Raw genomic sequence first — 24,932 nt, forward strand, 5'->3', positions numbered from 1 at the left:
TGGTTTGATAAGACTGGAATATTGTATGACTGAAGAAAATATTGCTGATCAATTTACGAAAGCCCAAGGTTCAGTCAAACACAAAGAAAGTTGTGATGACTATGGGTTAAGGTTGTAAATAGATATATATATTATTATATTACCCAAAAGGGGAGTGTGTTAGGAATAACAAGGTTACCTAACGTAGTTTGGGTAAAATAATATATATAAACTATGATAGTAAGTTTAAGTGTGTGTCACTTTAAACTGCAAAGCATGTAATTTTGGGTGCGGTTGTAAAACCGCCATAAGAGGGAGCAAGAGAACCTACTTGATTGCTGGATTGCTGGATTGATGGTTTGCTAACTGCGTATTCCCTGCTGCTGAGTTTTTGAACGTCGAAGGAAGAAAGGAGGTTTGACTTCTTTATATCTCTACTGCGAGAAGATATATTACTGGATTGATATTTGTAAGTTTACTGACCTCTTTTTCGACACTGGACTTTGCAACTGAATAATCCCCGAACGGACTGACCTATTGAATGATATATGGACTGTTTGACTATGCTAAAACTCTTACTGGAATAAACTATTTAACTAACACAGTGTATCTGTTTTACTGAGTGTAAGCTGCACAAAACATTTATCTCACATATTTGCCTGCCTGCCTGACTGCTGTGCACATTCTGCTAGGGTGTATCCCTAACAGTAATGACAGAGTATGAACTCATGCTTCTCAAGATGTCAGCTTGTTCTGACCCATGCCCTTTTCCGACAAATCAAACACGATTCAAAAAGAACAGAAACCTTGTAATGCTTTTACAAAATAATTAGCTGTGATAAGCACAAGCCTTGCCAAATTGTGTGAGACTTGCCAAAAGATAACAGTCAAGAAATAATTTGCAAAATAAGAATCTTCAAATATTAACTCAGGATACTAGAATGTCCACGAGGCTGAAGTTTCAAAATGTCTTTGCCTTCTGCAAAGAAGGTTAGTTTCACAGCTGGCTTTTATCTTCTTGAACGAGGGGCCGTTACCTTGCAGCCTTACTTCCGAGTCCCCTGTGCCGTTGTAACTGCTCTTTCCTATGAGCAATCCTGCACCCATGCACACTTGGCACAGGCTCCTCGGGAACCTCATCATCACTGCTGCCAGCCCCCACAATCTCTGAGGGCAGCAGTCCACTCCCTAATGGTCCTGGCCCCTCATCTGAGTCCTTGCTCTCCTCAGCCATCCGCACTTGCTGCTGGCTAACTACAACACAACTGTTTCTCATTCCAGCTCAGGGGATTTTGCGCTCAGTGATTGCCATCATAGGCAAAGGATTTGCTGAAGCTGCCTTCACTATAGTCTTCTTGTATTCTTCAGAACTCTATCCCACCATTCTTAGGTAAGGAAGAGATGTTTCGAGATGAATAATTGATTGCATTATCAAATGATGGATCAAGAAGAACTTGGTCTGACTGAAAAGAGCTACTGCTATTTCCTACAATCCTAGATCCTGGTGTGTGCACCCCTTTTTCTCCAATACATCTTAAAATTTTGCTTTTGCACATTTAAGATCATGCAAGGCCTTTTGGGGCCTGAAACTGCAGGACTGAATAAAAATATCATTTAATCAATTAAAAACCATTTTAGTATTTTTAGTATTTATTTGATTTGTCAATTGCTTACAAGATACAGGTATAAGAATAAACATAGTTGTGAATACATGAGATAGATACTTATAAGAAAAATAAAAAGAAACAATAGGAGAGGGACGGTAGGCACGATTGGTGCGCTTATGCACAGGCCTCTTAGGAAGGGGGTGAGGTCAATAGTAGACAGTCTAAGGTTAAAGTTTTTGGGGTTTGGGGAAGAAACCACAGAGTCAGGTAGAGTATTCCAAATATTGACCCCTCTGTTGCTGAAGTTGTATTTTCTGCAGTCAAGTTTGGTGCGGTTAACCTTGAGTTTGTATCTATTGTGTGCTCTTGTATTGTTATGATTGAAGCTGAAGTATTCATTTGCAGGTAGGACATTGCAATGTATGATTTTATATACTATATTTAGATCGGACCAGAGGCAGCGTAGTTCTAGGTTTTCTAGGTCTAGACTTTCAAGTCTGGTGGCATAAGGTATTCTGCAATGAGTAGAAGAGCAGAAACTCTTCTTGTGAAATATTTCTGGACTTTTTCAATTGTGTTAATATCAGATACATGATATGGGTTCCAGACTGATGAGCTGTATTCAAATATAGGTCTAGCAAATGTTTTGTATGCTCTAGTTATAGTGTGATATTACCAGACAAAAAGCTATGTAGGATTAGGTTAACAACTCTTAATGCCTTTTTGGCTATGTAGTTACAGTGGGCTCTTGCACTTAGATCATTAGAGATGAGTACTCCAAGGTCCTTGACAGAGTTTGGATCCTCAACAAGGTCTTGACTATTTAGCTTGTATTTTATTTTCTGATTTTTTTTGCCAATATGTAAGACAGAGCATTTAATTGTTGAGATTTGAAGTTGCCATTTGATTGACCATTCTGATACATAGTCAAGGTCTTTTTGGAGGGTAGTAATATTGTCTGTGGTGTTGAATAGCTTTACATCATCAGTGAAGAGAATACAGTTGCTCTTAATATGATCACAGAGGTCATTTATGTAGAATATGAAGAGAGTTGGTCCTAAAACACTGCCTTAGGGGACACCACTGTTGACAGGTACAAAATTTGATAGGTCACTCTCAATTTTGACCATTTGTTGTCTGTTTGACAGGAATGCTTCTATCCAGTTATGCAGTTGTCCAGAGATACCATAAGATTTTAGTTTTAGTAGTAGTTTGTCGTGTACCACTGAATCAAAGGCTTTACAGAAGTCTATGTAGATTGTGTCAATTGCTTTGCCCTGATCGAGTTGTGTAGTCCATATGTTTTTGCAGTGTAAGATTATAGGATAGTTTTTTTTCCTGAAACCAAATTGTTTATTAGAGAGTAGGTTGTTTGTCTCTAAGTGGAGGATGATGGATTGGTTAATGATTGATTCCATGACTTTACAGGTGATGCAGCATAAGGAGATTGGTCTGTAATTTTCAACTAGGCTGGGGTCTCCCTTTTTGAAGATGGGGATGACTGTGGCTTGTGATCATAGGTTAGGCAAGGAGCTGGTCCTGAAAGATTTTTCAAAGATTATGCTTAGAGGTTCGGCTATGGCAGTGGATAGCTTTTTTAAGAAATAGGTACATATTCCATCTGGTCCAATAGATAGGGATGGTTTTAGATTGCACAGTGCTTTTTCAACAATGTCTTCTGTAAAATCGATATGTATTAGATCATTGTAGTTGTCTGTGGTTCGACTAGGAAGTACTGGGCTTAATCCATTGCTGTTTACAAATACTGAGCCAAAGAATGTGTTAAAGAAGTTGGCTTTGATGGTGTCGTCGTTGCAGTCTTTGCCATTAGGTCCTTTCAGGGGTGGGATGGACCTTGAGTCTTTTAGTTTGTTGTTTACAAAATTGTAGAAAGCACGGGTGGAATTTGTGCATAGAAGGTTTTCCTCTTGTTTAATGTGATAATTAGTGCATTCAGTTTTTATCTGGTGGCAAAGATTTTTGTATCGGCTTTTGAAGTTGGCAACGTGACCAGATTTGTTTTTTCGCCAAAGTGATCTCTTTTTGGATTGAAGCTTCCTTATTGTTATGGGTAATCTGTTTTTCCTGGTTTTGGGAGTTGTTATTGGTACATATAGTTTGATGGCTCTTTTGATTTCTAGTTAAGAATATGTTGTGATGTTCTTCAACAGTATTGCATCCAGTGAATAGAAATTGCCAATCAAGGGAAGAGAGATTGTTGATTATAAGATCATAGTTGCCTTTTTCTTTCAGAACTATTGTTTTTAATTGAAACAGAAATCACTTAATGATTGAATTCACTTGTTTTTAGAGTGGTGCGATGGCCTAGACATGGCGCTCTCACCTCACATTCAGGAGGCTGTGGGTTTGATCCTAGGTAGAGTCAGATATTTCTCTCTGGGCACAATGAGAATCTATCTGCTGAATAAAATTCCGCATTGGGAACAGGAAGGGCATCCGGCTAGTAAGCACTCAGTTCCATTCAGTTGCCAAGACTCTCCTTGGCAAGGGATTATGGGGTCATTAAAAGGAGATGATGATTGAATTCACTTGTTTTTACTTAATGGTGGCATAAAAAAACCATCAATGAGCAACTATGTGTGCATTTGTATTGGGTACATTATCAAGTCTTTAATATCAGGATGTGTTTCGATTCTGCTTGTTAGCTTGCTTCTCTTATAATGTGTACTATGTCCTTAATAGATAAACAGAGGGATGCAGATGTGGACTTAAAGCCAGCCTATCATTTGTGTCCTTTGAATTCAGGTTTCAACCTCATTTTGATTGCTTCCTGCCTTTGCTTCTAGACAGAGTGGACTAGGATACTGCTCCTTCGTGGCCCGTTTAGGGGCATCTGTGGCTCCGCTTGCCTTCCTGTTGAATGGCATATGGAAGCCTCTGCCCCAAGTGGCAGCTTTTGCCATGGCAGTGCTGTGTGGTTCATCAGCCTTCTTCCTCCCAGAGACCCGAGGCATCCATCTGCCAGAAACGATAGAGGACATCGAAAAACAAAGGTGTGAATGGGATTCTCCAAGAATTAGGAGACTGTGTGGCAGGGGTGTCAAACTCGCGGCATCATGGCGGCGTCACAGGACGTACTGCGACTTCCCTCCCTTTGCTAAACTGGGTGTGGCCGTGGGTGTGGGCGTGGCCAACACATGACACATCTGGCCTGCGGGCCATGAGTTTGACAGCAAAACGTAGTCACCGAACCGGTAGTAACACCGGTTGAATCCCACCCCTGGACTAAGCTATACAACAATATGAGTAGTTCCCGATAAAGTATAAGAATGTGCTTTATGTCTGTACAGATGTGTGCATAAATAATGTACCATCTGGTTGTATCAGAGGTATCTGAAAAACTTATTCCTTTTGGGATACTCTTTATGGGATAAACCTTCTGGGACTCTGCCCTTTATTATTTTCCTTCAGTCAATTTTTTTTTTCAAATAGCTTCAATCTTCCCCCTTCCCTTTTTTAATTATAGTTCGAAAGGGAAGAAACATCTGCATGGAGATGCACCTGAAGTTGCACCTCTCCAATTATCACACAACTGACCTGCTGAACGATTAGGTAAGTGAAGCTGCAGAAAGAGGCAAAGTAGAAACATTTGCTTGAAGGTCCTGATTTGTACACTACAAATAAGCTGAATAATACAAGTATCCAATATAGTTATGTAGGGTGTTCCCTTATTATTCATCCATACCATACAGGTAGTCAGTCAGCATCCTCCATTTTGATACACAAAATGCCTTTAAAAACCAAAACAGAATCTATTTCTCACGAAAAGCTGTTTGTCTTTTAATTTTAATTCCAAAATTTTATTGTAAAAGAGTCAATATTCCAATTTTATCTGGATCCTGAGTCCATGTATAACTTTCTAAGATCAAAATCTTATCCAGCGTTTTCCTGTTTATTTCAGATTCTTTACATTTTTAAGCTTATGATTAAAATTTTCTTTCATTCGGGATTAAAGTCAGATTCACCCAGCATTTTCCAACTTGTCATTCCAAAGGTCTCTAATAGCATAAAAGTAGTTAATGAGCAATTTCCAAAAGTGGTTAGAAAATGAGATTTATTAACTTAGTGTCCTTTAATGTTGCCAGCTAGATAACTGATCCTGTTATCTCCCAGCACTTAAACCCACAGAACCCCACTATCCTGTGGTTTCCTGTTCAGAAGCAGTCATCTAGATCAGGGGTCTCCAACCTTGGCCACTTTAAGCCTGAAGGACTTCAACTCCCAGAATTCCCAGCCAGCTTTGCTGGCTGGGGAATTCTGGGAGTTGAAGTCCTTCAGGCTTAAAGTGGCCAAGGTTGGAGACCCCTGATCTAGAGAATGTATGCTGGATCTCTTGTCCTCTCCTTATCTGGAAAGGTTGCAAGAAATCATTCTTCTCACTGGTTCATAGGTCTTTGCCATGGTCATTGGCTCTGTTTTGGCAGAGCCATCTTCAATCCTTCCCTAGACTTTTTCTGCTGTGAGTACCCTTGCATTCATTGCAATGCTGCTCTCTTTAAAAGCAAATCCATCACTTTCCAAAGACTTATACTTTGGGAAGGGGGGGCTAAAATCATAGATTAACAATGAAACATGTCAATCGAGCAAAAATGAACCCCATTAAGTTCAATAAGATTGACTTTTGTTAGTAAATGTGCTGAAGAATCAATTCAACACTCCAGTTTATTGTACTTATTTCAATTAGCAATAGCACTTAGAGTTATATACTACTTCACAGTGCTTTATAGCCCTCTCTAAGCTGTTTAGAGTCAGCATATTGCCCCCAACAATCTGGGTCCTCATTTTACCCACCTCGGAAGGATAGAAGGCTGAGTCAACCTTGAGCCTGGTGAGATTCGAACTGCCAAATTGCAGGCAGCCGGCAGGCAGCAGAAGTAGCCTGCAGTACTGCATTCTAACCACTGTACCACCATGGCTTAAATCCCAGTATCTCTTTAACCATGCTTAAAGACACACACACACACACACACACACACACACACACAGAGAGAGAGAGAGAGAGAGAGAGAGAGAGAGAGAGAGAGAGGCTCTTTCCTTACAATTTTCCAAATATGCTATTACTTACACATACTTTGAGAAGACTATTTTGAATACTCTGGGATTGGTATGTGATTTAACCTTTTCTCTTATTAAACTGGACATGCCTCTTTCAGTTTCAGTATTCTCGTAAGATATAAATATTCTGAGCATGGATCTCATGAAATTTTGGCAATTTATTTGTAGATGGGAGGAGAAACTGATCCACCAACTGATACCCAGAATGGGAAAGAATTGCCGAAGGTTTCATGTTCTTCTCAACTGATGGATAAATGGAGCAAACAAATACTACATCAGAACAATAGTTGAGCTGCCTCTTTCCACTATTGAATTATGTGCCAGCAGCAGACCAGAACCGAGAAGTACCAAATGTTCTGAAGGATCAACTTGAGCAGGCTAAGAAGGCCTATATGTTTTGTGAGAAGTTTTACCATCCAGATATATTTTGCTGACTGTAACTGATGGGAGATATTCCTGTAGAAAAAGGATTAGAAAGTCTTGCTGTCATTATTTCTGCATTCCTGAAGTGTCAGGTTCCTCAGCCAATTAACCTATAGATCAAGTCAACTCTGAGGCCTACATGTTACTGTTTTCTTCCTCGTTGTGTTTCCACCTAACATTCCTTTGATGTTTACTAGTCTTTGACCCTCCTTGTCACCCTGCTTATATGCCTGCCTCTTTTGCTGTCTAAAGGCCAGGTAGAATATGAAGAGGCTCACATCCTGGGATTTTCACTGATGCCAATGAAAGTTATATTATTTGGTGGGAAATACACCAGGATATCTTTTTTCTGGTGAATATGTATACCAGGGGTCTCCAACCTTGGCAACTTTAAGCCTGGCAGACTTCAACACTTTGCTGGCTGGGGAATTCTGGGTGTTGAAGTCCACCAGGCTTAAAGTTGCCAAGGTTGGAGACCCCTGATGTATGCCCACATATCAGTCTAGAATGGTCTTGTCGATTACTCTGTTAAAGTCAGCTGCCAAGACTATTTCCTGGAAACCTGATTCAGTTTGTCTTCTAATTCTTTCTTGTGTCTCCTTTGGAGACTGTTTGCCCTGCATCTTATTTCTGGGTGTATAAAACTGGGACCGAATTTATGATTTTCAGTTCTTGCTATCTTAAACCAGATAAACACAGCCATGTGTGAGGTTCAGGCTGTGTGTTTCTGTTGAGACTACTGGTTTCTAGTGAACCTACAGAGCTTAGGCCCTTATATGAGATGCCTCTTCCTGGTTCTTGTTTGAGGCGGCTTCTTGAGATCAGGCCACACACACACACATACAGAACAGGTAAAGAAACATATCATAATATGAAATATTTTGTCTGAGTCAGATAAATGGGAAAGTCCAGAATGTTATTTGGGATATAGGATGTCTATATCTCTTCAAGTGGTCACAAAAATACTTTAATTTGTCTTTCAAAATAAGGATCTGCTTTAGTGTCCCCTTACTGGAGGCCTGAAAGTTAATTTATACTGATTTATTTCCATTTAATTATATTAGGGACCTGTGGGATTTTTAGCACGCTGTAGCATGAAGGTACACCATAAATTGTTACATTTTAAGTGGCTTTCTATAACTCAAAACATTTAATTTGCATGTTTTCATTTTCCATTCATAAGAGTAGGCTGGTAACAACTACTTGCTTATATTAGGGATGTTAAGACACAGCCTACTGGCTTACTTAAAAGAGAAAACTATAAAGAGGAAATGCTGCATAACTGCCTTTAAGAAGGAACCCCACTGCTATCTTTTAGAGTGCTAATAATAAATCATTTTGACTGTGATCTTCATATGTACTATCCAGCAGAGGGCAGCAAAAATCTACATTTGAATAAATATTAAACCACAACTGGGAAACTGTGTTACATGTGCTCAATCCTTATAGGATAGGTGGATTCCCTTGCCTCCCTATGAGATCACAAATTCCTATTTGAAGAAACAATACATTGTTGATTATATGAAGAAACTACAAGCAAAAGAGCTCCAGTATTATTCCCAGGAACTCCTGCAGCTTGGACACAGAACAATGATGGAAGAGGTTAAGTACTAGGGTGGAGGAGCACTGGAAATTTCAGGGTTCTTAACTAGATTAGGATGATGAAAAAAACATCTTGGAAGATGGTAAAGACAAACTACTTCTGTATTTTTGCTCAGAAATACTACTGCTGCCAAGAGTTCAGCTTGATTTAGAGCAATTGTGATGACCCGGAGTGTAACACAAACGTAGAAAAATCCAAAACGTAAATAAATGTCCTTTAATGCCTCCAACTTGGCCCCACTGTTCAATAATTCTCAGTTGGAGATAAAATGTACTCAAAAATAGTCTTCAAAAGAAAGCAATACAGTCTGAAGTTAATGAGCAGATAGAGATGAAATAAAAAACCAAACAAACTACAATGATGAAATTTCCATAATGGACCAGGATAAGTAATTACCAAATTCAAGGAGCATAAGCGTTCTGCACCTTACAGGCCACAACATAACTCGTTTATAGAACTAAGGGGGCAAATGTTACAAGCCAACCAAGATAACTTCAGCCCAAAATAAAACACGCTTTGCTTCTGGCAACACTGTGTTGTAATCATCTCTCTTATATACTAGTCTCCCCAGCTGCAACCAATGAGGAGGATCATGGCCGCTTCCTCTCTCGTAAGCCAAGTTGTTTCCTTCTCCGTTCCTCCCTGTGTGTTCTAGGATGCAGAGGGGATGGGCCCGTTTCTTCCTCTGACTGCCCAGCTGGCCTCTGCCCTTCCCCAGCCTCCTCCACAGCCTCCTGAGCCACACCTCCACTCCCTGTCGACTGTTCCTCTTCTCCCTCAGAGTCCGACTCTAACAAGGGCATGACAGCAATCTCTACCTTTTCTTTATTTAAAGAGTTGAAGGCAGGTCATGTGCCTCCTTTCTACTTGAAGACTGCCCAAACTAGTTGGGGGGAAATGACACTAAGAAGGGGGAAGGGGTCTGGAAATTGCCCAGCTGTGACCATCTGGCAACAATCTCAGCAGCAGACATACAACTCTCCTATTCAAAGTCTTTTCCATGTCATTCTTCCCCAACTGGCATCCCTCTGTATGAATTAGCAGACACTGAAATTATGCAAACCTCTCCAAACAGAGACCGTGGCATACTGTGGTCCTAGAAAGTGGAAATGACATTCCATCTGCAAAGGACAAATGCTTCTTTCAGCAGAAAAGAGATGTTTTAAGAGGCCCTTTCAAGGAGAATGTTCCAATGGTTGTACTGGCCTTTTGATCGCTCTTGTTGAGGTAATTCCCCGTTAGGAGAATGAGCGCATACAGGGAGACGTATTTGAGAGAAGTGCTTGAATAATACACACACAGTACACAGATACACTGTACAGTAAATGTAGGTTTTTACTTCTAGAAAGGTTTAAGCAAAGTCCAAAATAAGCAGTCCAAAGTCATTCACAGGTAAAATCAGTCAGTTTTCATCCAGGGATAATCCAAATATCAAATTCCAGTGTCAAAAACAGTTCAGTATCAGACTTACATTAAATCCAGTAATATCAGTCAATTAGAAGAACTGGAGGAACAGCAATACTTTCCAACAGAAGGAAAACAGAGATACTCACTCAGACACACCCTCTTCTGAGACTAAGACTAAACAACCCAGGTTTCTGGCTCCATCTTATGGCTGTTTGAGTAACCACACCCAATTGCAGTTTTGCATTTTCTTAAAGATACAGTTTTAAAATGACTATCCTGGTTTATATATTTCTAACCCAAATAGCTGTTAGGTGACTTATATTCCTAACAGCTCTGATACAAGCTGATTTCCCCTATGCAATATCCATTAACTGATTAACTGTTCATTTCAGGCACAAATCATTTTGTAACATTTTAAAAAGAAAAGAAGGAGCAGGATCCTGTTTATATCCTACCAGGAATATTAGAATGCTAACAGTGTTTTCTTCAAGTAGTCATGAAGAATTTCTCCTTTTTCAACAAATATGCCCTGCCTCTTGCCCCAGAGCCTCCCCCCCACCCAAGTTTAGCAAAGTGCAATTTAATTGCTTTCCTTTCTCCTTGTATTTTGTCAGTCCAAGTCTTGTTTCCTCGCTCTAGGGCAATCAAGTTATTTTGGAGTATCTGCCTCCCACTTGTTTCTCAGTATAACCGTTAGGACATTTACAACCACAGCTTTAGACTTCCCACCACTTCCTCAGGGAGGGACTAAGCCAATCCCTGTAAAATCCAAAAAGAACTAGTGCTCACTTACCAGCAGTCAGGCAAGGAGAACAAAATCCCAGGCAACTTTCATTCACGAATGAGAGACCTTCACAGACAGCTTTTCTGCACATGACTTGGTGGCCAATCCCAGGTGCTGCTTTCCAGGTTGTGATTTTAAAGCCCAGATAAATATTTGTAGAGCTAAACCACGTGCATGCTGGTAGCAGTAGGGAGTTGTCTGAAACAAACCATGTGAGAAGGGCAAGAGGAGGATGGAGATTTTTAATCCATGTAACAGTAAAAGATTAAAGAAGAAGAAACATGCCTGCTCCTGCAGCAACATGCACACACAGTATGCATAGATTGAGATTTCCAGATGTGTTTTTTCAAGGTAGCCAGAAAATAACGTCATAGGTTTTAGAGATGGGGACCACAAGGATTATCTCCAACCATGTGGAGATATGCAGAAAAGCTGATTATTTTATTATCCTTCTTCTTAAGAACCTCATAACCTACTCTATGGTCCATAGTAGATTGTTCTACAGCTGTTCAGATCTCACCACCAGGAATATTGATGTTGCCCTGGGTTTTCACATAAAAGATTATGAGCCGGTGTCCTAGAGTATGATTAACTTCATGGACTGAGCATAGGATGAAATTCTTGTTCCTTCATTCTTGCTATATGCCTGCCCACACTAACGTTTAGAATGAAGCTTCAGTATTTGACATCAGGGTTCTGTAGAAACACCAAATGGAACCTGCAAACTGGAAAGCCAGAACCAGCCCAATACATCTTGCAGATAAGGTGGTACTGGTATCCTTTGCTGCCTACTTGCTACCAGCTGAATCAACCCTGGCAATGGGAGTAGAGATGGTATTCAGCGGGTTCTGAGCAGTTCTGGAGAACCGGTAGTGGAAATTTTGAGTAGTTTGGAGAACCAGCAAATACCACCTCTGACTGGCCCTGCCCCCATCTATTCTCTGCCTCCCGAGTCCCAGCTGATTGGCTGGGTCTTTCTTTTGTTGCCCTGCACAGGAGAACGGAGCTGGAAAGCAGGTTAGCGGAGTGTGGAGGGGAATGGTGATTTTGCATTATCCTTCCGCTGCCATGCCCACCAAGCCACGGCCACAGAACCAGTATTAAAAGTTTTTGAATCCCACCACTGGTCTGAGAGTATCTTCAACCACCTTAAAGCCAGGGCTGACCCCTTCAAGGGGAAGAGCCCTTAGAGAGATGGGATGGGATGTATTTTGGATTCCCAGGAGGAAGGGACTAAATTCCAGAGGAGCAAAAGAGAGTGAAGTTTAGGTAGCTTGTGTGGAGAAAGGCAGTTAAGATGACTCCTCTATTTCAGAGTGTATGTTTATACTTTATACTGTTTATACTGCTTTAGTTGGTAAGATTTCTGTCAGTAAATGAGGAATAATAAAGGAAACTACTTAGAAGAACTTCAGCGTATCTTTCTTAGTTTTTGGAGGGTAAGAAAAGCTTTTGGAAACTTTAGCTTGTCCAAAATGCAGTGGCATGTGTAGCATTGGGTGCACCAAGGTATGCCCACATAACAACATTGCTACATGAGATACACTGGCTCCCCGCAGGCTTCCAGGTACAATTCAAGGTATTAGTTGCCACCTTTAAACCCTGTAAGACATGAGGTCAGATTATGTGTGGGACTGCCTGTCCCTCATGGGGTGGGGTGGGGGGGCAATGTTGCCTGTTGGATTGGCAGAATGGACCTGCTCCAGGCCCCCTCAGTGAAGCAGCCTCACCTGGTGGATCCTAGGAAGTGTGCCTTCTCTGTGGTGGCACTCGTGGAACGGCCTTCGGATAGCCCTACCCTCCTGGCCTGTTGGCATTGGTGCCATTGGAGCTATGCTGTGGATATTTGGAGAGACTGCCTTTTGTGGCTTCTAATGAGGGGGATCTTGAATGGAGGCATTTTAGTATGTTTTATGAATGTTGATATTTCCATATTTAGTTTGCTGCCCAAAGTTTCACTCAATAGATGGGCATACATTTAAGAAAGAAAGAAAAAGAAAGAAAGAAAGAAAGAAAGAAAGAAAGAAAGAAAGAAAGAAAGAAAGAAAGAAAGAAAGAAAGAAAGAAAGAAAGAAAGGAAAGAAGGAAGGAAGAGAGAGAGAGAAGAAGAAAGAAAGAAAGAAAGAAAGAAAGAAAGAAAGAAAGAAAGAAAGAAAGAAAGAAAGAAAGAAAGAAAGAAAGAAAGAGGGAAGGAGGGAAGGAAGGAAGGAAGGAAGGAAGGAAGAAAGAAAGAAAGAAAGAAAGAAAGAAAGAAAGAAAGAAAGAAAGAAAGAAAGAAAGAAAGAAAGGGTTTTTTTAAAAAAAATGGGCAGCTCAGATAGTAACTGATAGGTAACAAGGGCAATCCTCATTTGGCTGTTCCTCTCTATTGAAGAGACAAAGCTAGGCACAATAGGTAAACTATCCTGAACCCCTAAAACAACCTGTGTTTCTGGTATGCTTGAAGATGCCATCTGATCACCTTCATTTACGATTCACCTACAAGACATGGGAGTGTCTGCATGGGCTAGATGAGTGGTTGCCAACTGGTGGGCCGTGGTCTACTGGTGGGCCGTGAGAAAATTTTGATGGGCTGCAGAGAAATCTCATGCCCAGAGCACCCCCCCAAAGCAATTAATCCAGGCTGTGCAGAAACACAAGGTGTGCCGCCCACATGTCTCGCGGAACCCTCCCTGCCCACTCACTCCTTACCTGCAAACTTGCCTGCTAAATTGCTATTTTTCCGACCATCAGCTGTTCTGTTGTGCAGGGAGATTTAGATTAGGTAGGAAGTAGGAAATGGTTGGATTTCTTTCTTTCTAGCTAGTCTTTAGATCTTCGGCTCTGCTTTTAAGCACAGCCGAACCTCCCTTAGGACTGAAGGTTCTATTATTCAGTGCAGACTCACACCAAGCAAATTTTATGTGACAGACTGAGCTAGCTGATGGCAGATAGATAGATCACAGATAGATGTCTGGATGAATCTGTGATTCTGTGAGCAACTCAATCTGTCTGCCTGCTTTGCCTGATTTTGGGTAAAAGTTGCTCTTTTTTAAAAATAAAAAAAAATCAATATTTACATACATGGTGTGTTGTGAGTTAATTTTGTGAGTTTGCTTGCAAGCAAATTTTATGTGACAAACTGAGCTAGCCGATGGCAGATAGATAGCTATCTGAATGAATCTGTGATTCTGTGAGCAACTCAATCTGCCTGCCTGCTTTGCCCAATTTTGGGTAAAAGTTGCTCTTTTTTTATAAAAAAATCAATATTTATAATATTTACATATAAGCCATGCCCAGCCAGTCACATGACCACCAAGCCATACCCACAAATTAGGCCAAGCCCATAGAACCGGTTAATGGTCCCTGGGATTTAAAATTATGAGTTTGGTGGTCCCTGAGATCCAAAAGGTTGGCGACCCCTGGGCTAGACTCTAGAGAAAGGGTACCATTTTGTGTGTTACCTCTGACAAACAAAAATGTGGGTCAAGCTGATTGTTGAGGCAACAGACTAAATTAGGTGCCCCTTGGATTGCCTATCTACGCCTTCCCTTTCAATAGAGGGGAGCAGCTGAGGAATCCAAAAAGCTATCCCCACCATCTCCTTCACTTTGCCGAAGGTGAGGCTGTCCCTGCAGACAACTGCCTACGCTGTGCAGCCTGGTAACAGATTCTGGACTGCTCCATACATGCCAAATCTCATTGCTTATCTGCTGAAAGTCTCTCTCCCCCTCCCCCTCCCCCACTCATTTGACCCAGGAGGTGATTAATTTGGGGGCAGCAGAGAATATGCCATTTGAAACCACTGGAAGGCAGTCCTGTGATGACATGCTAAGTAATTAATGGCATTACTTTTAATAGATCCTCCAGAAAGTGCTAAGTCAGTGACATCTGCAGCAGGGTGGCAATGATACCTTCCAGGAGAATATTTTTAACCCGGTGATGCCTCAAAAGGAAGCCTGAGGCCAGGCTGAAAATGGCCACAGAAAGAAAGAGTAGCTTACATAGTCCTGAGTTCTCCTTTAGTCAGCTGAACCTGAAACACCCTCCTAGCTGTTAGGCATCTTAATCAAGAATTATGCAGCATGTATTTTCTTCTCCAGGGCTAAGAGAAAGTAAGTGAATGGCATGCCTAATCATCTGCTCCAGCAAGGGAGTCTTGTTGGCAGATGCAACGTTCCTTGTGCATTGCTGATGCAGATTAATTACCTGTGACCAAGAGCTGTATCAAAATCTTGGTCTCTTGCGGAAGAGAAAATTAAAATAAAGCTAGCTTGGCAGAATAAGAAGGAACAGAATAACCACAACATCTTGCTGGGAGGCCCAAAGTTGACTTATGAAAGCAGCCGCCTCTTTTTTTCCTCCCAGCTTGCATAGAAATTCAGTCCTGATAGTGAGAATAATTAATCAGTGAAATGATTGAGAATCTCCATAGACATTCAGAGGTTTTAAAGAAGAGATTGGACAACCATTTGAAATGGTATAGGGCAGTGGTGTCAAACTTGATTTCATTGAGAGCCGCATCAGAGTTGTGTTTGACCTCAAGGAACTGAGATGGGCATAGCCAACTTGCCATCACTCATTGAGGCTCCATTTATGGCCATCACAGCCTCCTGCAGCCCTCAACGGAACTTGGGGAGGCCACGTATGGCCCACCAGGGCTCTGTTTTCAGCTGCGATGGCCTCCCCAGGCACCATTTTTGCTGGCATAAGGCTGCAGGAGGCTGTTGCGGCTGAAAATGGAGCCTAGGAGGGCCACATGTGGCCTTCCCAAACACCCTTTTCGTTGGCAGAAGCACTGCGATCTGGTCCTTCATTGTTTCCAGGGTGGCCCCACAGGCCAGATCTAAGCACGGATCTGGCCCACGGGGCCTTGAGTTTGACACTCCTGGTATAGGGTCTCCTTTTTAAGCAGGGGGTTGGACTAGAAGACCTCCAAGGTCCCTTCCAACTCTTATATTCTATTATTCTGTTATTCAAGTAGTGTTGTACTCCTGTGAGGTCCAAAGGATTTCTTCTGAATGATTTTGAAGTATGTACAGCTCTAATCCTTATCTGGGGCAGTTTAAGACTTAGTTGCTCCATCTGAAATTTTGCAGGGTTGAACTGGTGGTTTATGTGGTCGTTCAGCTGTGTTTCTTTTTTATGGCTAAGTGCATTCAATAGACCAGGCTGACTTGGTTAGTTCATGGTACGCTGAAAATGAATGAATTCAATAATTGTGTTATATGAATGCAGCCGCATGCTGTCAATGTAATTCCCAGGATTAAGGCAAAGGGTTTCTAAATCAAAAAGCAATATTATCGGGCAGATTTTTTTCCCCAAACATATTTTTTCCTTTGTCAGAAAGTGTAATCTTCTGTTTGCTTGCTTATTTCACTGTTTTTCTCCTTTTATACTAAAGAAATGAGATCAAACAAAAGAACATATTTTCATCATTTCATTGCTACAATGGGGGGAAATATCCCTATTTACGGTTATAGAGATCTATTAACTGATGCTTCTGCCAAGTTGCTGGGAGTGTTGTTAAAAATTTGGGCTGTGTAAATGAAAATAGAGCAAACCTAAATATATATAAAGCCTGGAACAAGATCTTTGTTCAGAGTTGCAGCAATAATGGAGAGGCTGTATCCGGCACCAAACAACACCTTGGAGGCAGGATGATAGTATGGCATTTTTAGTCAAGCTTAGGAAATCAGGAGTCCAGGCAGTTCAAATGAATTAAGTTTATTGTATGCTAATACTGCCTACAAGGATCTGAACTACTAATGATCAAAGCAAATTGGTGATAGATAAGATTCAATGGAATTCAACGTGGACTGGTCTCAGATCTCTTGTGGGTATGAAGGGATTCAAAACTGATGATGCATTTGAACCTCCCTCAGGATCAGCCTGGTCACCTACATTTTCACCTACATTTCTTCAAAAGAGAGAAAGAGCCAAAAAGTTTAGAAACAACAACTGCTGTCCTTTAGCATCTGTTGCCTTAGGTGATTGGGTTACTTTTCATCATTACTTTTCTTGATAATTTTAGATTTAATAATATTGGCACTTTTGGATATGCTTTTTGACACAATTATCTATTATCTATACCTATATCTATATTATCTATCTGTCTATCATCTATCTATCTATCTATCTATCTATCTATCTATCTATCTATCTATCTATCTATCTATCTATCTATCTATCTATCTATCTATCTATCTATCTATCTATCTATCTATCTATCTATCTATCTATCTATCTATCTATCTATCTATCTATCTATCTATCTATCTATCTATCTTCTTTATTTATTCTGTCTATCTATCTATCTATCTATCTATCTATCTATCTATCTATCTATCTATCTATCTATCTATCTATCTATCTATCTATCTATCTATCTATCTATCTATCTATCTCTATCATCTATATCATCCATCCAGCCATCCAAGGTATTCAATAGCAGTAAAGCTCTGGAAGCATTTTGTTCATTAAAAAAAAGCCATCAATATGGACTTTGTGAGTCAAAAGCTAGACAAATTGAATACCTAAGCATTCATCTCAATAGCAAGAATTTTTTATAGATCTGGCTAGCTATCTCCTGAGATGAATAGACCACTGCAAAAAGCTCTGGTCCTGCAAATGTGTCCATATATGACAGAAGGAAGGGGGATAAAGGCTTCAACCCCACTCACTTTTATAGATGACTCATGCAATCATTAAAAGGGGCTGAATATGAAGATGCATATTCCTTTGTAGCATGGAATTCAAGAGAGCGGCATTTCCTGCTGCTGAGTACCATATGATACAAGTCTGATCAGAAGCCTCAAAATGTGACAGCAGAGATGGCACTGATAGGCAGTCTTACTATAGTCTTTTTACCTTTGTATTACAGTACAGATCACTGCACTGATGATGTTACCTAGTTGGTAATGAAATGTCTGCAAGGAAAAGACCTAGCACAGAGAACACCAAGGATCCCACAGTTTAAACTTGAGTTAACAGATGTTGCTGTCTATCAAACAAAGATCAACCAACCAACAAATCAAATGTATTACAGTAGCTCAAATTTTCACATGTTTATATGAATATGTGCTATGATGTTTCTAGCTGTGTGGAATATCTCGAACTGTTCTGTTAAAAAAGTGTAAAGGGTTTATTTGATCTACTAATACATAAATAAATAAATCTCAAGCATAATGGAATGTTCTCTTCTTTACAGAGTTCCAAGAAGGAAAATTAGCTCAGTTTGTTGCAGGAAAATCAGCAAAGCAGCCAATCAACAAAAGCACAATAAAAGTTGTGAGACGTAAATTGACATATTAGTTAAGCCAAAAACTGCCCAACAATAAAGATTCTTATCTATCTAGATTATGTCTTGTGTCTCAGAGTCTTAACCTGAAAATTAGCTTAAAGCCACTCAAGCTCTTGGAAATTTTGCCATGACTTTGTCAACAAGTATGAGAGCACTTTAGACTTATCAAATCTGAGCTTTATTTTTAATTGCTTCATAACGTTAGAAAAACAAATAGTGTTTGATGGATACAGATTGAGTTGGATGGATTTTTTTATTTACCAAAACAATCCCATTTCCTCTTTGCAGTAAGAAATTAACCCCTGCTACCTTAAATCCATAGTTAAAACTCTATTTAAAAGTTTGGAAAAAATGGTAACAGTTTTTGGCTTTCTATCTTTCTTCTATTTTTGTAATTATATTTAGAAGCGTGAGGATAATTTTGTTCGGAACAGGAATGGGTAGCTAGAGGATTTTATGGACTTATGAAAACCCTTTTATTGCTTCATATATTTTGTAAAAAGATTGATCAAAAGTTTCAACTTGCTTTCACATGAATCAAGTTCAGCCATTTCGTTCTTATCAATCACCACCAATTTACATCTAAAGAATACAGCGACTTTAATAGTAAAAGAATCTCACCCATATAATATATTTAACCTTTACATTATACACAACAAATTCTTTTCAAATACTCTAAAAATGCTAGGAAAATAATTTTAGATTTGAACTTGATGAATTTAATTAAATTCCTTTTAAATCTATTTTAGGAAATTATTAACAAATGACCAAGACAATAATCCATAGGTGGTAGTACTGGTACCTTCTGCTAAAATTTTTAGATTTTAGATTTAGATTTCCCTAACATTGGATTAATATTACTCTTATTTCTTAGAGATATAATTTCTTTAGACTTTTACATAATTCACTATTCAATCTTGCACATGCCTATTTGGAGTTAAGTCTTACCTAGTTCAATAGGATTGATTTACAAATAAGTTATACATTCTACAAATATTCACCTAGCGATGAGTCCAGTGAACTAAATTAGTAGATTTACTAATTGTGAACCCCAATCTGTAGGTAACTTACCCAAGCTTTTTCTGCAGGCTTCAGGCCTACTTCTCAATAATGCAGCCAAAATTTGGCACAAAGAGCTGAATAGAAATGATGTGCTTTTCCCTGATTTTCAACAGGGAAGGAATATAGATGTGCTAAATCAGAGGTCTCCAAACTTGGCAACTTTAAGTCTTGTGGACTTCAATTCCCAGAATTCTGGGAGTTGAAGTCCACAAGTCTTAAAGCTGCCAAGTTTGGAGACCCCTGTGCTAAACTTTCAATAGGTGTAATGTATTTACTAACAGAGTGATGAGGTGATGAGGCCATGTAAACCTGCCTATTCTAATGACATTATAGTCATCTCCTATCATTGTAATCCTTGGTGGGCAACCTCTTTGGAAACCATGTTTATTATCTCCTTTGATGCAGAGCAATGTACTCTCAGGACAGTTCCCCTCCTCAAACCACCAAAATCCCCCTCAAAAAATACCACTTAAAGCGTTTGCACGAGCACACACATGCACACACACACACACACAGCCATTCATGGAGCTACCCTGACTAGTTAAAATGAAAACTGACTCAGCCTTAACCATGGTGGTATAGTCACACCACTACAATAATGATTGTTTTATTATTATTATTATTATCAAGAATCAGAAAATTAGGAAGGTGGCTTAAAGCTGGCAGCAAAGGAAGGTCCTAAAATTGTAATAATTTCAGGGTGAGTCAGCTCACTCTGCAGGTCTTGGATCTCTGCCTGTAATTGTCATCTTATCACACAATGTGATTTAAAAGAACGAATTGCCAAGTGAAACAACGCAGGCAGAGAGAATAACCCACAAAGCTGTGGCAAACATTTTAAATTTAGTAACTCGGTGACAGCTAATTTGGTCTTCTGCAGTTTCAGACAAAAGCGGAAGTGGGGAAAAAAAGAACCAGGAAGGAGAAGTTTTTCCTTGGTGCCATTCTGTTTTTAGTTCAGTGGATTTTATTGGAATGATTAATTTGGCCGACTGTATCTCCTGTGTAGCTATAAATGCTAGTAATCCTAAGGGCTTGCATAGCTGAAGCAGAGGAAATCAACTTCCTTTGTTTGCGGATGGCACCTTCCCACCATTGGCCTGACACTACCAGGAACACCATCTCTATTCTCTGGTCATTTCCTCACTGGTATCTTCTAAAGCCCGTCTAAAAGCGTCATCCAGCTATTGTTGAGGCAATGTAAAGGCTGCCTTCATTGCTGTTATATCAGTGCAACAATGGTTGGATGACGCTAGAAAGAGTCATAAATCACTAGTGAGGAAATGGCCTCTGTCTCCTGAGTTGGAAGGAGGCAGAAAGGCCATGTTTTAATTTCTGCAATATTACACATAGGAAGCTCTAGAGATTCCTCTAGCCCAGAAATTCTCACTTCACTTTAAACTCAAATCTTTGTCACTTTTATTCTTACTTCCATTCACTCTGTTAAAGGTTCCTTATAAAACTGCTTTCACCCACTTCCAAAAAACCCACCACCCCTTTTTCTTTCGTGAAAACCAGTCTACATTTTCTCTACAGCTTTTAATCTTAACCAGGCTTTGCAAGTGCCTGAATACCTGTTGGAAGTTATAACCCACCCCTCTCCTAGGAAAATGAAATATTTTAGAATATACTACAAAGGCAGAATATTTCCCCTAAAAGAGAAGTAGAAACTCAGAGAGGAAGAAACTCAGCCTCCCCTCCACCTTTGTCAATGGGCCATTAAGGCCTGAGACAGTCTATTCTACATAACTAAAGATCTATCTCCTCCAGGTAGAGCCATCATAGGAATTGCCCAAAGCCCTTTCATTACATCATCATCCAGTAAGGCTCAACCAAGCCTGGGACTCAGGACAGCCTACAGAGTTGCCCCTGCATGGCCCCATGGGAGTCTGACAACCAATCAGAATACAAGCTCAAATTCAAATCTCAACAGGGGGCACAAAACCAAGGGACGCTCAACATTTCTTCCCTTTTCTTCACCCAGGAGCTCCAAGGCATGTGATCCTGTCCACCATGAAACCTTCTTTCCAAGCAACTTCCATGATTCCAGTGTCTTTTTCCCCACTTGGAACTGAACCCAGAAGGATATTTCTTCCAACATACCTTATATATTCTTCCTCTTCCACAACTCATGTTATCATTCCACCAATCACACTTTTGCAAATTTCCTAATCTCAAACATTTTTGTGGCACATGGGGACAGAATTCTTTTCAATCTGTTACCAACAGATTTCACATGCCTTTTCCATACTCTTTCTATTCATTTTCTTCAGAGATTTAGCTACCTTATAAAAGTTTTTCATTTAGGACCTGTATAATTTCTTCTACTATCACTCGTCACTTTTACTTCTTTCCTTTTCTTCCATGTCCATTTTCTATTTTGTTGAGTATTACGAGAACAAATTCTGAACTGGTTTAGATGTCTGTTTTCTTGAATTCAACACAGATCTTAAAAAACTTATAAGTAGTGTAATTTGTTCTTTCTGGTCTTGATAAATTTAAATAAAAATTAATCCCAGCTAGGAAATAAAATTGTAATAACAATTTCCTGGTCTATAATACAGAATCATAGATTTATAAAGTGAAATGAACAATTTAGATAATTGAATCAATCTCCTACTCAGTGGAGGAATGCTTTATGAGAGAACTTCATGTGTTTGAAAGCATCAGTGAAGAATACTGAATGCTTGGCCCTGATTCTTAGAGAGGAAGACATTTTATATACCTGAATTTGGAATGTACGCATAACCATCATAACATTATATTATTTTCCTTGCTTTAGTCTCTATATTGTCCTTTTCATCATATGCAAACTTCATTCAATCACATGTTGTTCTACTTTTCCTTCTTTCTTGACCTAATGTTGCTTCCCTCATTTATCAGCATCATTTGTGAGTTGATGTCATATCTGTAACATCATCATAGCTTCTACTGGATAACTAGGCCAGTAGAGAAAGCAATATAAGCTCTGATTTCATTTAAGAAAGCCCTTACTATGCTTTTATGTATTTTGTTCTTTCGCTGTTACTCATAGCCTTTAACAGCGTCTTGTCAAATTGAGTCCATGCACCTTGCTGCTTAGCCATAGATTGTTTACCACAATTTACTGAATAAATTACAACTGGATGGATTTGATGGCAGCTTGCCTTGGAATCCTGAGACTTACAATCCCAACAAAACTATCTGGAGGCCATCAAATGGGAGAAGACTGCTAAAGCAACGAGATTGCAGAAATTGGGACAAGAAAGGGAGGTGATTTACTCTTTACTCCAGTATACTCCTTTACAGGTCTTTGAGTGAATTAATTGGGGAAAGGGACAGACCAGTGGGTATCTGGTCAGTTTTATTGTTTGGGTTTACCTGAAAGAAAGACTATTTTCCCCAAATTTAATTATACTATGGGAAGGCATTCTGAAATTCACAGAGAACTTGTATCTTGTTGAAATGGGTGGTTATACTCTAGAAAAGGCACACAAGGCCTTTTTCGCATTTAATGTTTCCTTTGTGGGGAGAATTTCCTTGAATTTAGATAATTTTCTTTTCAGGTAACTATACAGTAGTAGTAGTTAGTCCTTGAGTGTCTATGGAGATTCCTAGTACTTGAGTCCTTGAATATAATTTTATAAATAGAACTTTCCAGATCATGTATAGATTTGAATATTGACAATTAAGTAATTGTACATTAAACTCAGTACAGTATTAATTTCTCCCTTGCCATCATTCTTACAATGTTATACACTGCTCAAAAAAATAAAGGGAACACAAAAATAAGACATCCTAGATCTGAATGAGTGAAATATTCTTATTAAATACTTTGTTCATTACATAGTTGAATGTGCTGACAACAAAACCACACAAAAATTATCAATGGAAATCAAATTTAGCAACCCATGGAGGTCTGGATTTGGAGTTACACACAAAATTAAAGTGGAAAAAAACACTACAGGCTGATCCAACTTTGATGTAATGTCCTTAAAACAAGTCAAAACGAGGCTCAGTAGTGTGAGTGGCCTCCATGTGCCTGAATGACCTCCCTACAATGCCTGGACATTCTCCTGATGAGGTGGCGGATGGTCTCCTGAGGGATCTCCTTCCGCACCTGGGCTAAAGCATCTCCCAACTCCTGCACAGTCTGTGGTGCAACATGGCGTTGGTGGATGGAGAGAGACATGATGTCCCAGATGTGTTCAATTGGATTCAGGTATGGGGAATGGGCAGGCCAGTCCATAGCATCAATGCCTTCATCTTGCAGGAACTGCTGACACACTCCAGCCACATGAGGTCTAGCATTGTCGTGCGTTAGGAGGAACCCAGGGCCAACCGCACCAGCATATGGTCTCACAAGGGGTCTGAGGATCTCATCTCGGTACCTAATGGCAGTCAGGCTACCTCTGGTGAGTACATGGAGGGCTGTGCAGCCCCTAAAGAAATGCCACCCCACACCATTACTGACCCACTGCCAAACAGGTCATGCTGGAGGGTGTTGCAGGCAGCAGAATGTTCTCCACAGCGTCTCCAGACCCTGTCACGTCTGTCACATGTGCTCAGTGTGAACCTGCTTTCATCTGTGAAGAGCACAGGGCGCCAGTGGCGAATTTGCCAATCTTGGTGTTCTCTGGCAAATGCCAAATGTCCTGCATGGTGTTGGGCTGTAAGCACAACCCCCACCTGTGGACGTCATGCCCTCATACCACCCTCATGGAGTCTGTTTCTGACCGTTTGAGCAGCCACATGCACATTTGTGGCCCGCTGGAGGTCATTTTGCAGGAGTCTGGCAGTGCTCCTTCTGTCCCTCCTTGCACAAAGGCAGAGGTAGCGGTCCTGATGCTGGGTTGTTGCCCTCCTACGGCCTCCTCCACATCTCCTGATGTACTGGCCTGTCTCTTGGTAGCACCTCCATGCTCTGGACACTACGCTGACAGACACAGCAAACCTTCTTGCCACAGTTCGCATTGATGTGCCATCCTGGATGAGATGCACTACCTGCGCCACTTATGTGGGTTGAAGACTCCGTCTCATGCTACCACTAGAGTGAAAGCACCACCAGCATTCAAAAGTGACCAAACCATCATCCAGAAAGCATAGGAACTGAGAAGTGGTCTGTGGTCACCACCTGCAGAACCACTCCTTTATTGGGGATGTCTTGCTAACTGCCTCTGCTTTCCACCTGTTGTCTATTCCATTTGCACAACAGCATGTGAAATTGATTGTCAATCAGTGTTGCTACCTAAGTGGACAGTTTGATTTCACAGAAGTGTGATTGACTTGGAGTTACATTGTGTTGTTTAAGTGTTCCCTTTATTTTTTTGAACAGTGTATATTTCTGGTATCTTCTGCTTTATTCTGTAATGAAATAATACTCACTAAGGTAGTTTTGTTTGGCTTTTTTATGGACAGAAACTAGGCTGGGTTTTATTTTACATGTAGGGATGACTAGAGTCAAGATTTTTAACTACCAGAAGCAAAGCAAAACAAAAGAACCTTTACCCTAAGTTAGGATATTTACTGTATGTACAGTATATAGAGGAAATGAGAATGAATGAAAGAACTATCCTGGCACATTCTGGTCTGAGTATATGAGTAGGCATTTTCTTAATTTTAAGTGAATGTTCTTTTTCCTTGGTTCTGATTCAGGGGTATCTGACAGAAGAGATATTACAAAAGACAAGGTGATGGACAGAGTGTTGAGATGCAAATCCCATCCCCTTT

At 40.2% G+C, this 24,932-nt stretch overlaps 1 protein-coding gene and 1 long non-coding RNA gene across 2 annotated transcripts in view; one reads left to right on the plus strand and one right to left on the minus strand.

Annotated features, from left to right (window-relative positions):
- SLC22A7 (solute carrier family 22 member 7) overlaps positions 1–7,340 on the plus strand; it is a 27,134-nt gene extending 19,794 nt beyond the window's left edge. The window contains exons 8-11 of the mRNA XM_087962628.1: positions 1,261–1,369; positions 4,394–4,600; positions 5,074–5,159; positions 6,831–7,340. Coding sequence (XP_087818754.1) covers positions 1,261–1,369; positions 4,394–4,600; positions 5,074–5,143 — 386 coding nt within the window. The 3' untranslated portion in view covers positions 5,144–5,159; positions 6,831–7,340. The remainder of the gene's footprint in view (positions 1–1,260; positions 1,370–4,393; positions 4,601–5,073; positions 5,160–6,830) is intronic.
- LOC148132765 (uncharacterized) lies at positions 1,612–11,752 on the minus strand. Its single transcript, XR_015749143.1, has 2 exons — positions 10,889–11,752; positions 1,612–4,565 (listed from the first exon to the last, which is right to left on the minus strand). It is a non-coding gene; the product is annotated as an uncharacterized LOC148132765 (long non-coding RNA).
- Between the last annotated feature and the right edge of the window lie 13,180 nt (positions 11,753–24,932).

The sequence above is a fragment of the Notechis scutatus genome, chromosome 1 (genome assembly GCF_049901735.1).
Source record: "Notechis scutatus isolate UNSWTSFEM ecotype Mainland chromosome 1, rNotScu1.2, whole genome shotgun sequence".
NCBI lineage: Eukaryota > Metazoa > Chordata > Lepidosauria > Squamata > Elapidae > Notechis > Notechis scutatus.